The sequence below is a fragment of a genome, unplaced genomic scaffold (genome assembly GCF_019419815.1).
Source record: "Pyrus x bretschneideri cultivar Hongxiangsu unplaced genomic scaffold, Pyrus_bretschneideri_v1 Contig68, whole genome shotgun sequence".
Taxonomy (NCBI): domain Eukaryota; kingdom Viridiplantae; phylum Streptophyta; class Magnoliopsida; order Rosales; family Rosaceae; genus Pyrus; species Pyrus x bretschneideri.
This window is the reverse complement of record NW_025999807.1, coordinates 1,747,011-1,760,415: the sequence shown is the minus strand read 5'-3', so window position 1 is coordinate 1,760,415 and position 13,405 is coordinate 1,747,011. Positions and strand designations below refer to the sequence as shown.

Genomic DNA, 13,405 nt, shown 5'->3' with positions numbered 1-13,405 from the left:
TGGTTGCTTGACTCAGAGGCAACAAATCATATGACTTCAGATCTATCTAATCTACAAGTGGCTACAATATCAATCCTCAGATACTATAACTGGTGCTAGTGGAAGAGGTTTACATATTGCTAATATTGGTCGATCTAGTCTTCCACTTCAGTCTCACAATCTTTGTTTAAAATATGTTTTACATGTTTCCAAACTATCACAATATTTATTGTACACGCATCAATTGTGCAAGGATAATAATTGTTGGTGTATTATTGATGAATTTTCTGTGTGCATTCAAGACAAGGTCACTTAGAAGCTAATCTACCTAGGACTGAGTAACAATTATGTGTATCCCTTACCAATGATTAAGCCCTCCAAAGCTTCTCCAGTAGCATATATTGGACAAAAAATAAACTCTGCACTTTGGCATTACAGATTAGGTCATCCATCCAATTCAATAGCTAAGGTAGAACTCTCTAAGGAAGTTATTCCTTTTTCTTGTACATACTTGAATTGCTTGCTTGCAAGGCAAGTTTACCAATCTTCCCTTTCTTTCCATGGCTTCAAAATCTATAATTCCTTTTAAAGTCATTCATACTGATGTTTGGGGACATTCTTCTAGTATATCTATAGAAGTATATAGGTATTATGTGTCTTTCATTGATGAATGTACACATTATACATAGATCTTTCCTATAATAAATAAAGCTGCTATTTTTGGTATTTTTGTACAATTTCAAGTTTTTGTTCAAACTTCCTTTAATGCATATATCAGAATTTTACAAAGTGATGATGGTGGAGAATACATTGGTGTTCAATTTCAAACTTTTTTCAAAGACAAAGGTATTTTACATTAGAAATCCTGTTTTACACACCCCAACAAAATGGGTTGGCTGAACGGAAAAACATACACATTGTAGAGACAATTATTACTCTTCTTCAACAAGCTTTTCTTTCTTCAAAATTCTGGTATCATGCTTGTGTCATTGCCATATATCTCATAAATAGAATGCCTACATCCATTTTGTCTATAAGATCACCTTTTGAAGTCCTTTATCATTCTTTACCCAAACTAGATCACTTAAAAAAATTTGGATGTGCATGTTATCCTTCCTTGAAGCCTTTTAGAACCAACAAACTTGAACCTAAAACTATCCAATGTATATTTTTGGGGTGCTTAGTACAAGGGTTTACCTATTTTAATACTCATACAAATAAACTCATTGTTTCTCGACATGTGTTGTTTGATGAGTCTATCTTTCCTGCACAACATAAGGATTTTGGTTCTCATACTGGTCCTAGTTCCAAAACATAATATATACCTAATGAAGTCCATTCTACTACCTTTCATCCTCCATTGGTTCCTATTCCTTTTTCATAAGTGTTTTCCAGTTTGTCCAGTGTACCAAATGTTACTTGGTTCGGTTCTCTATCAACAAATGACCTTGTTTCCTCTCAAGCTCGCTCTAGTCCTCAAGTGGTTTCTATTGTCCTAATGGTTTCCAGTGTTCTTGTATCTTCACATCTAGTTCCTTCAAAGTTATATCTTGATGTTAATGTGTCTCAAGTGGTTGAATTACATCAAGTGTCAAATGGTGCTGTTAATACTCATCCTATGCAGACTCGATCTAAGTCTAGCATTGTTAAGAAGAAGAAGGCCTATATTGTCAGTGTTTCCTCAGACTCCTCTATCAAATAACCTTAATCTTTCTCTATAGCATCTAAGTTACCTCAATGACAAGGGCATGCAAAAAGAAATGGATGCCTTTAATCAACAGAAGACTTAGACATTAATGCATCTTCCTCCTAATAAGAATTTGGTGGGTTCTAAGTGGATATATAAAATCAAGAAGCATCTTGATGGCACAAGAGCATGGTACAAAGCCAAACTAGTGACTAAAGGGTTTTCACAAGAAGCCGGTTTAGATTAATATGAGACTTTTAGTCGTATGGTTAAACCTACCACATTGAGACTGATGCTTTCTTTGGCTACATCAAAGGGATGGAAATTAAAGCAACTAGATGTGAATAATGCCTTCTTACATGGCTTTCTTGAAGAAGAAGTCTATATGTCTCAACCTTAGGGATTTGTGGATCCAATTCATCCTAATCATGTTTGTAAACTTCAGAGGTTTACAAGATTACAAGAACCTGGAATGAGAGATTTATAGGATTCCTACTTTCTTTTGGTTTTAAGTCTTCATATGCTGATCCATCTCTTTTTGTGAAGTATGAGAATCAGTCCATTATTATACTTCTTTTATATGTTGATGATATTATCTTCACTGGTAATATTGTTAGTGAAGTTCAATCTGTGATCAATCATCTCACTCAAAAGTTTGATATAAAGGATCTTGGTATTTTGCATTATTTTCTTGGGTTACAGATTGAATATCAACCTAATGGTCTATTTGTTCATCAGTCTAAGTATATCAAGGATTTGTTACACAAGGTTGATATGATGAACTGTAAACCATGTATTACTCATTATCATCCAAATCACAAGTTGCTTAATCATGGCAGTTCTCCTTTGTTAGATACCTTCACTTACAGAAGTATAGTTGGGGCTTTACGATACCTCACTTTTACCAGGTTGGACATAGTCTATTCTGTTAATCAGGTATGTCAGTTTATGCATGCACCTCTTGAAGATCATTTTGTAGTTATTAAACGTATCCTCAGGTATCTCAAGGGTACATTGGATCTTGGTATATGTTTTAAACCTGGTTTTATGGATATTAAAGCATACATAGATGCTGATTAGGCTGGTGATCCCAATGATCGAAGATCAACCACTGACTTTGTTAAATTTTTGGGGTCCTCTACTATCTCTTAGAGTTCCAAGAAACAACATATGGTGAGTAGATCATCTACTGAAACATAATACAGAGCTATAGCCACAACCACTATTGAAGTTTGTTTGGATTCAACAACTTCTAAAAGATCTTCATATTCCTTGTGATTCTGTTCCTCTTTTACACCGTGATAACATTTTTGCCATGGCATTGGCTATCAATCTTATTCTTCGTTCCAAAACTAAACATATTGAGATAGACTGCCACTTTGTTCGAGAAAATTTTCAACAAGGCACAATATTGTTACAGTTTGTTTCTTTTGTAGAACAATGTGCTGATGTACTTACAAAGGGCTTATATTCTTCTCAGTTTAATGTTCATTGCTTTAATCTTATGCTCGGTTCTACTCTCCATAAGATTGAGAAGGAATGTTAGAATATAAGGAATGGTTAGGATAGTGCCAAGTGTCATTATTGTAGAAGAGAATCTTGAGTTAGTTATAAAGGGGTTGTATTTATATAAGACAACAATTGTAATAATTCATTCATTCAATATAGTGGAATATTCATTACATCTTTTCTCTCTCTTCTCTCTTCGCTCTAAACTTTCTCGGTGTGAATCTTTCTTCCTTGATGTTCATCATCACCATTACTGTTATCAAACTTGTCATTCCCAATACTGAAAGTTTAAGACCTCTCACGTATAGATCGTAATAGTTAATAAATGGCTAGTGGAGGAGTTTGCTAGATTTTGCCAACATCACGAGTCCACTGCTAAGTGCGAATTAACTTTAACGAAACAAGAAAAGAAAGGAAAAAGATAAAACCAAGCGTGTTGATACACTCAAAAAGTGATCCTCTCCGGATCTCTCCCTCCAAAGTCCAGGGATTAAGTGATCAGTATTAACCAAAGTTAATTGAGGTTGTTAAGAAGGATAAGATGGTAATTGTGTAAGGAAGTTAGAGGGTAATATTGTATTTGTGATTGTGACTTGTGAGTATAAGTAGCCACTTAGTCTTTCATAGGAGGTAAGAAAGCTTTTGTGAGACTTCTTCATTGTTACTAAGAAATCTGAGAATTCCTTTTACTATTCTACTTCATTTGTAATCTTTGTAGTTTTAGAGTCATATTTATGTTAACATGGTATCATTGCCGGTCTTGGTTTATCGCCATTTCCGATCCTGAAGAAATCTTCCGCTGTTATTCGTTGTGGGTTCTGGGCGATCAGAGGTCAGACGACTGGGTTTCTGGCGTTTGGAATCGCACAAGCTTCAGATTTTGGGGATTTTGCGTTGTGTATCAGGTGACATTGTTTCTGATCGTAATGAAATCGTATGTGGATGTTATGGAATCGTGATAGGTGTGTTTTGTATGAAATCTGGGTTAGGTTTTGTTTGTGTTCTTGATCTGTTGTTTTCAGGAAGTATCATTCTTTCTGTGTAGTCTTTTCGTATCTCTTGGAGTATCATTCTCTAGGATTTGCCGTCTGTATTGAAGAGAGTTTCTTGTTTTTTTTTGGATCTTGGAGTTTCATTCTCCTATGCCATTGTGAATCTTGGAGTGTCAGTCTCCTCAGAAATCAAGATTTGAGTATTTCTTGGTGTGCATTTGTTTGTTGTGTGATATTTTTACTGCCTTGGAGTCTTGATATGGCGTCTTCATCGTTCAAAGTCGAGAATTTACTGGGAATGTTAACTATCAAGTTACGGGATGATAATTTTGTCAAGTGGGCGTTTCAGTTTCAGGCAGTTCTTAAAGGCTATAAACTGTTTGGCTATTTTGATGGTTCAATAAGGTGTCCCCCGAAGTATGTGGTTAATGCAGAATCATGGATAGCGTCTGAGGTTACATCGGGGTATGTTGAATGGGAGTCGATGAATATGGCGCTATTAAGCTTGTTGCTGGCCACTTTTACAGATGAGGCTATGGAGTATGTTTTGGGGTGTAGAACTGCGTTTGAGGCTTGGAATAATCTGGTGGATAGGTATGCGTCAGTCTCTAAGTCTAGGGTGAATCATCTTAAAACTGAGTTGCATACTATTCAAAAGGGTACAGATACTGTTGATAAATATCTGTTGCGATTGAAGAATATTAGGGATCAATTAACTGCAGCTGGTGAGTTAATCTCTGATAATGACATTATAATTGCTGGCTTGGCAGGTTTGCCTAAGGAGTATTCTGTTATAAGAACTGTGATATTGGCTCGGGAGTCCTCTATTACTTTAAAGGAATTCAGGGCACAGTTGTTGGGTGCTGAGAAGGAAATTGAGGGTGAGATAAACTTGTTGTCTCAAAATATGTCAGCTTTATATGTTCATAGTATGAATTCTTCTGGTGTTGGATCTTCCTCTGGGTCTGGTTCCACATCTCATCCTGCAGAGCATAGCCATATTTCTTCCACTACTGGGGGCACTATAACTCAGTCTCTTTATCCTGGCACTGCTCCACCAGTCCCTCCTGCATCACAATCATACTTGCAGCCATTTCCTCAGCATTTTTCCCAACCATTTCCTCCTGATCCTTCAACATTTTATCCACCTTCTTATGGTTTTGGTTTTATGAGTCCTAATACTGGTCCAAGGCCTCAGTTTGGTCATAAGGCATTCCATGGGTCAAGCTACAGAGGTCACAACAATTTCAAGTCAAATGGTGGGTATAAAGGCAAATCTTTTAACTCTGGTAGTTCTTCTGGATTTCCAGCTAATACTGCAAGACAAAATGGGTCTAATGTGTGGTCTGGAAGCACTGATACTCGGTCTAATGTGGTGATTGAATGTCAGATATGTAATAAACGGGGGCATACTGCAGTGAACTGTTTTCGAAGGAATTCAACTATGCCATCCCCAGGTTTCATTGTTGAGTGTCAGATATGTGGAAAAAGGGGTCATTCTGCTCTGGAATGTTATCACAGAAGTAACTATGCTTATCAAGCCCAACCACCACCTCCTTCTTTCAATGCTATGGCTGCACAACATTCAACAGAATTTAGTCCTAATGATGCTTGGATAGTTGATTCTGGAGCTTCTCATCACATCACAGCAGATGTTGATTCTCTCAATCAAGTTACCCCATTTCAAGGTTCCGAAACCATAACTGTTGGCAATGGCACAGGGTTATCTATTGCTAATACTGGTTCCACACTTTTGCAAACTAATTCTAGTGATCTTGTTCTTAAAAATGTGTTGCATGTTCCACGTATTTCCAGAAATTTGTTATCTGTACAACAACTCTGTGCTGATAATCATAGCTGGTTCATTTGTGATGACTGTGAGTTTTTTGTGCAGGACAAGAAGACAAGGGAAATTCTGTACCAAGGAAAGAGTAGACCAGGCCAATTATTTCAAATTCCTGTGGTCAAAAGTTCAAAGGGAGTGCACTCTGCCGTTCAGCAGTCATCTGGTTTTCTTGGACAAATGGTAAAATCCAGTATCTGGCATCAAAGAATGGGTCATCCTACAAATGAAGTAATAGCTGTGATGTTGAAACAGTCTGGTATATCAGTTGATGTAGATGCTAAGAATAGTATATGTACTCATTGTGTCAAGGGTAAAATGTCAAGACTTCCCTTTCCTTCTAGGATTGATAAATGTACTTCTCCTTTTGAGAAGGTTCATACAGACATTTGGGGACCATCTCCTGTAAAGTCCTCAGAAGGATATGGATACTATGTAACTTTTCTTGATGAACACACACGGTATACTTGGATTTTCCCACTGTGCAATAAATCAGATTACTTTTCTGTGTTTGTCAATTTTTACAATTTCATTCATACACAGTTTGGATTATCTATCAAATGTATCCAATCAGATGGGGGTGGGGAGTATGTCAGTCATTCGTTTAAAACCTTTCTTGGTACAAAAGGGATTGAACACCTGCTCTCTTGTCCATATACCCCCCAACAGAATGGTTTGGTAGAACGGAAGATAGGCACATTGTCGAGACTGCAATCACTTTACTGATCACAGCTAAGTTACCTATTGAGTTCTGGTATTTTGCATGTGCTCATTCGGTTTTTCTTATCAATCGAATGCCATGCAAATCTGCTTCTATGAAGTCTCCTTATTTTAGACTTTATGATAAACATCCTGATCTCAAGTCCTTGAAAGTGTTTGGCTGTGCTGTATATCCATGGTTAAGGCCATATAATGCTCACAAATTGCAGTCAAGGTCTGAACTGTGTTTTTTTAGGCTATTCAATGGGCTACAAAGGGGTGGTTTGTTATAACCCAATAAATCGAAAGTCTATAATTTCAAGACATGTGATGTTTGATGAGACTATGTTTCCTTACCTGACTTTTTCCAAATCAGAACAAGAAGTACAGTCTACTAATCCCAGTTTTCAATCTGTGCCTGTGTTTATTCCTGCACCTGTGCCTATGAGCAATTCACTTGAGCACACTATATCTTCTAATGTTGCTTCTCATGCATCTGGTTCTCTCCATCAAGACTCAGAAGTACAGGAATTTGAATCTCCATCTGCATCAACACCTACTCTTTCCCCTTCATCTGGTACAGTTCCCTTGCTTCCTGTCCTAGATCCTGCACAACTCCAGGTAATTCTTCCTTTATCTTCCTCTAATGACTTGGTTAGTAATGGTGTTGTATCCACTGTTCCTACTGGAATTCAAACAAGGCTCAAAACAGGGGCTATATCCAGGAAAGATTACTCTACTTTTGTTGCACATTTTCCTGAATTGTCTTCTCTGCAACTGGACTCTCCTTTGGTCTTGCCTACTTCCATGACTTCATGTGGTTTCTCCTTCCTTGCTGACATTGGGGCAGTTGAAGAACCAACAAACTTTAGAGCTGCATCCACGGTTCCTCAATGGCAACAGGCAATGCAGGAGGAATTTGATGCTTTAAAGGCTCAAGGGACTTGGAAACTAGTTCCTCTTCCATCAAATAGGGCAGTTATTGGGAGTAAATGGGTGTATAAAATCAAAAGGAAGTCAGATGGCACTATTTCAAGGTACAAAGCCCGATTGGTGGCTCAAGGGTTCAGTCAACAGGAGGGATTGGACTACTCTGAGACGTTCAGTCCAGTGGTCAGGCATACTACAGTCAGGACCATTCTTGCTTTGGCAGCACATTTTCGCTGGCATTTGAGGCAATTGGATGTCAAGAACGCTTTCCTTCATGGTGACCTTGAGGAGGAAGTATATATGAAGCAGCCACAGGGGTTTGTTGATCCTACATCTCCCCATCATGTTTGTAGATTGGTTAAGTCCTTGTATGGTCTTAAACAGGCACCACGGGCCTAGAATTCCAAATTCACAAGTTTCCTCCCTGCACTTGGGTTTCAAACTGCTTTATCTGATTTTAGTTTGTTTGTGAAGGTTGATGATGGGGATGTTATTCTCCTTCTTCTCTATGTTGATGACATTATTCTCACGGGCTCATCCTCATCTAAGATTCAATCTGTTGTCACTGATCTTGCTGACGTATTTGAATTAAAGGATATGGGCCGATTAACATATTTCTTGGGATTACAAATTCACTATAATTCTGATGGTTCCTTACTGGTCACACAGTCCAATTATGCTAAGGAGCTCCTCAAGAAAGCAGGGATGGAGACTTGTAAATCCACTTCAACCCCATCTAAGCCCCACTCTCAGTTACTTGTACATGAAGGCACTCCCTTAGCTGATCCTACTCATTATCGCAGCCTTGTAGGAGCCCTTCAGTACCTCACCTTCACTCGTCCTGATATTGCTCACTCTGTTAATGTTGTGTGTCAATATATGACTCATCCCACAGATATGCACATGCATCTGGTGAAGCGCATCCTGAGATATCTGCAGGGCACTTTAGACTGTGGTTTAACATATCCAGATCCTCTGATTTTACCATTACTGCATATTCTGATTCTGATTGGGCTGCAGATATTAATACACGAAGGTCTATTACTGGTTTTGTTGTGTTTCTTGGATTTAATCCTGTCTCATGGCAGTCCAAGAAACAAGCTACAGTTTCTCGAAGTTCAACTGAAGCTGAATACAAAGCTTTAGCTCACTGTGCCTCTGATGTATATTGGATACGGTCACTACTCAGAGATGTGCATCAGTTTCTTCCACTCCCACCTAAACTTCATTGTGATAATCTCTCTGTTTTGGCTTTGTGCTCAAATCCAGTATTTCATTCTCGGATCAAACATTTGGATACTGACTTCCATTTTGTTCGGGAAAAAGTCCAGAAAGGTGACATTTCTGTACAGTACATACCCACTGATGAGCAGGTTGCAGATGTTTTTACTAAGGGTCTTCACAGTCCAATCTTTGTCAAACACTGTCTTCATCTTACTCTGGGTGCTGTCAGGACAAGGGTGTTCCGTAGTCATCCATCTCTGTTGGCATCAGAACGTAGTGCAGATTCATCACAGGGTCAAGACGATTTCCAACCATAGCTCGGGCCTTTCCCCAGCTATGTTTGAGGGGGGAGTATTAACCAAAGTTAGTTGAGGTTGTTAAGAAGGATAAGATGGTAATTGAGTAAGGAAGTTAGAGGGTAATATTGTATTTGTGATTGTGACTTGTGAGTATAAGTAGCCACTTAGTCTTTCATAGGAGGTAAGAAAGCTTTTGTGAGACTTCTTCATTGTTACTAAGAAATCTGAGAATTCCTTTTACTATTCTACTTCATTTGTAATCTTTGTAGTTTTAGAGTCATATTTCTGTTAACAATCAGGACCTTTAAAATTTGATTCAACGGCTAAAAACAGAAAAGTTAGTAAAAACTTTTAAAAGCTATAATAATTTTTAGCCATTGGATCAAAATTTTAAATGCTTGGATCAATTGATCCCTGGATTTTGGACGAAGAGATCCAGAAAGGATCTCTTTCCAATACACTCGATAGTGATACTAGCTGGCCAAACACGGCATAAACAACTGGCGTCTGAAAACTGCAACAGTGCACAAAGCTCGTTTGTGTTTGTAAAAAGTTCGGGAATATAGACGAATAAATACCATTTTTTTCCCCTTTGCTTTTGGTTTATGCATTGCTGGTGCCGCAATAGGAATCAAAATATGTTCATTGTTCCTTTCATTGCATATTTAAGAGTGCTATTATTAACACCAAAGAATTGTTATCTTGCACTCACTTATATACAATTTTTTCTTGTATTTTTATAAGTTTAGGGTGCACAACAACTCCTATCATCAAAAAAAAAAAAAAAATTCCACATTTATAATTATCAGTTGTGTGTAAAGTTTCATAGTCCATTACTGGTTTTACCAAACATGAGAATGACTTCTCATATCCATTTTCCAATTCTTTAATCGTTGAACCAAATGGACCAAAACACTTTCTCGTATCCCGAATTAGAAAATGACTGACATAAACCAGCCATATATTTTTGTTACATTGAAGGGAACGGAACCTTGATAGGCTAAAATCCGAACTCACTTTTCAAACTCACCCTCACCATCTAAATGTAGAATGAAAACACGTTGAACGAAAATCCGATAAAAATATCAATAATAAACTGAAATTACGTTTAGAATTTAAATAGAAAAAACGGGTGAATTGAACGTCTTATATAGCAAGCATATTATTCTTTTTACATGCACTACTATTTAGAGATGTGAAAAAGTACATTACTTTTGGTGTGCAAATGCATGCCATAAAAGAGATGGATCTTTGACCATATGGACTTTTATGGCACGATCGCTCCGAATGACTATTACAACATGCATTGTGCGCTGTAAAAGACTAATTTTAGTGTAGTGGCTTCTTCCATCCCCACAAGCTTCCCTGATTCAAACACTTTCCCTTCCTTTAGTATAGATTAGAATAGTAATATCGGTTATAATCAAAACATGAGAATGGTTTTACATACCCATTCATGATCTAACATTAGAGAATGTTTAACACTAGTACTAATTCCTTACGTAGTAGTTTCTTTTTTCTTTTGTTCACCTTCACCATCATAGTTCAGGTTTAACATACTGCTCTATAAAAAAATTGAAAGTGAAAGCAGGGTCGAATCACATTTTCCTCATTTAAAGATAAAGAATGAAAATAATACTCACCAAATATAGGATGAAGGCATTAAAAACAAAAACCTTTTGGCAGAATATACACGATATTTTGAAAATCATCATCAATTATTGTCATCCGCAAACCCACCATCATTGCCAGAAGAAATAACATAAGATAAAATGAAATGAAATTCTCATTATTACCATGTAGAACTTTGTTCTACATTCAGTGCAAAAAAATACAGAAAAGTAGGGAATAATTAGACAAATAATTTACATAAAATTCTGCAAAAGAAGCTAGCTAGTATCCTTGTGTAACTGTAAAATTAATATTATTTTTCCTCCTGCAGCTTTGTAGAATTTTCTGCAATTCTCGAGGCCTGCAAGGAACTGCAAGAGCACCCTTCTGATCAAATCCATACTCTTCCTTGGCCTCTTCCAATAACCTCAAAAATTCAGGGTTACTCAACGACTCCAATTTAACCACAAACCTCTCTGCTTCATTCCCCTTGACAGCAAAAACTGCGAAGTGTCCATCTTTAACATCTTCCGGCACCACCATCGTAGCTTCCGATTCTACGTTGAAATCATTGTGACGATGGTGGTGACCATGAAGGCCTCTTGATGCCAAGATTGAGAGACCCTTGTGCACTAGCTTCCCAATGAGCAGCCTCAGCATCAGCAATCCTCGATCCTCGGCTTTCTTCGATCCGCAATTCTTCTCTGTAGACATTATTAGGGTTAATAGTAGAGCTCAGGCTTCTGGATATATTTTGTTTTTGTGATGAGCGATGTCGATTTCTATGGAGGATGGGAATTTATAGTGGGTTTTGTGGAGGAAACTCGAATGGGAAAAGGAGGAAGTTTCTGTTTCGGTGTGGATAGACGACATGTCAGTTAATGCAAAACGTTAGCTGGGTCGCTCCCACGTGTCCTTACGAGGAAGGGTTTTTGATCTGACGGTAGGATTTGTGTACAGTGACAACTTTGGGAATGACACGAAATGGACACGGATGTTGTGTTCTTGTTAGGAATTTTAAGTTTGACCATCATATGAAATCAACACAAAATTGACATAAATTTGACGCGAAATGGAACAATTGCATGACGAATAATGAGAACAAAGTGAATTAAACGTGCTAGATAATCATGTAGGGATTGCCACACCACTAAAATCATGTGTTTATGTTATGTTTGGCAATGATAAAATTATTTCCATTCAACTCAAAATTAGTGGAGGTGTTCAAATCAGGTGGTGACTTTGACACAATAATTTATTTTTGCAGGAGTCAAGAAGACTCACAGAGACATTTCAGTCTTCTTCTAGCCACCATCATGCGTTTCACATAGCCCCAAGAGCAAACCTAAGACAGTGTGGAATACTTACCTGAAATTTGTCCACAACTACTGGATTATCCGTGGTAGTTTCATTTCATAAATATACATTTGCAATGCTCTTTATACAATGATTAGAATATTGTTCTTCGTCCTAAAATATTAATGAAAATAGACAGATGTTGATCACAAATTTAAAAAATTGTACACAATGTTTCGGTTAATATTTAACTTTGGGCTTCAAGGGAAGGAAGCCTAAAAGAGCTCAATAGAGGAGATTCTGCCCGACGCCCAGAGTCAAGCCCATATACCTATCTCAAGACAATATGACAGCTCCCCATTAAATGCAAAGGTTAAGTGCTTACAAGAGAAGTGACAATTGATGGAAATCCACCTACTCTAGGCCCAAAAGCACTTTCCGAATGGCAGAACATGTAAAAATGTTGATGACTCACTATCCTCCAATTGCTCTCGGGCTAGAGCAGAAGTAGCACAATCGGGCTAATTCGCCTATAAATAGGGGAACAGGGCCCAGAGACAAGGACACTCAACTAATCAAACAAACAAACATACAACATGCCTCTCATTCAAGCAAATACCCAGAAAGCTACGCTTTGTCCAGATTTTGCACCCTTTAGCCTTCAACTCCCCTTAGAAAGACATCTTCGTCTATGTAAAAGCTTTACTACCTTTTTCAAATGTTGTAGTATCGATTATCTTGTGTAAACCTGTTTGCCATTCATCCCTCTTCAGTACTCAACCTTTTTGTAACTGCAAAGAAAAGAGATCGCAAGACATTTAACCTTGCCCGATAAGGTGAAATCTTGCCCGACTCTCTTTGTATCGTCTTTCAATTAATAGATCAAGTGTTATAATGTTTTCCCCAGTATATATTTAAGTCATTTCCAGTCTCTTAATGATTCAAAGCTCCATCAGTTCTCAGATCTAGTTTCCTTAGTGGTTTTTACTGTCATAACAGGATTAAAAGTGAACTAAACTGATGACTTATTCAGATTTGGACTTCCACCCTCTAAGCATACAAGATAAATGAAAGTCATTGATCTCAAGGCATAGAAAAAACTTAATGTAGACTTAACCCATCAACGACAATCCTTTAATAACAAGAAGTAAGAATAACTTGGGGCGCAAGTAATAAACTTAAACACACTTGTTCTACATCTACCATATTGAGATGGTAGTGGCATGCCTTTGCACTCAGTTAGTTTTGATTGTGAGCCTCAAGGCTTACACCTAAGGCCCCACAAAGGCACCTTTCAGAACTAACTGTGTCCTCCTCTTGCAGCATCCCGGTAAGC

At 37.7% G+C, this 13,405-nt stretch overlaps 1 protein-coding gene across 1 annotated transcript; it reads right to left on the bottom strand.

The window, feature by feature from the left end:
* Positions 1–10,930: 10,930 nt before the first annotated feature.
* LOC125472254 (protein SMALL AUXIN UP-REGULATED RNA 10-like) lies at positions 10,931–11,565 on the bottom strand. Its single transcript, XM_048573463.1, has one exon. The coding sequence runs from the start codon at positions 11,485–11,487 to the stop codon at positions 11,056–11,058; it is 432 nt and encodes a 143-aa protein (XP_048429420.1). The 5' UTR covers positions 11,488–11,565; the 3' UTR covers positions 10,931–11,055.
* Between the last annotated feature and the right edge of the window lie 1,840 nt (positions 11,566–13,405).

Bases quoted from the DNA above. Each gene is read 5' to 3' on its own strand.
- LOC125472254 (XM_048573463.1), bottom strand. From the start codon at position 11,487: ATGTCTACAGAGAAGAATTGCGGATCGAAGAAAGCCGAGGATCGAGGA.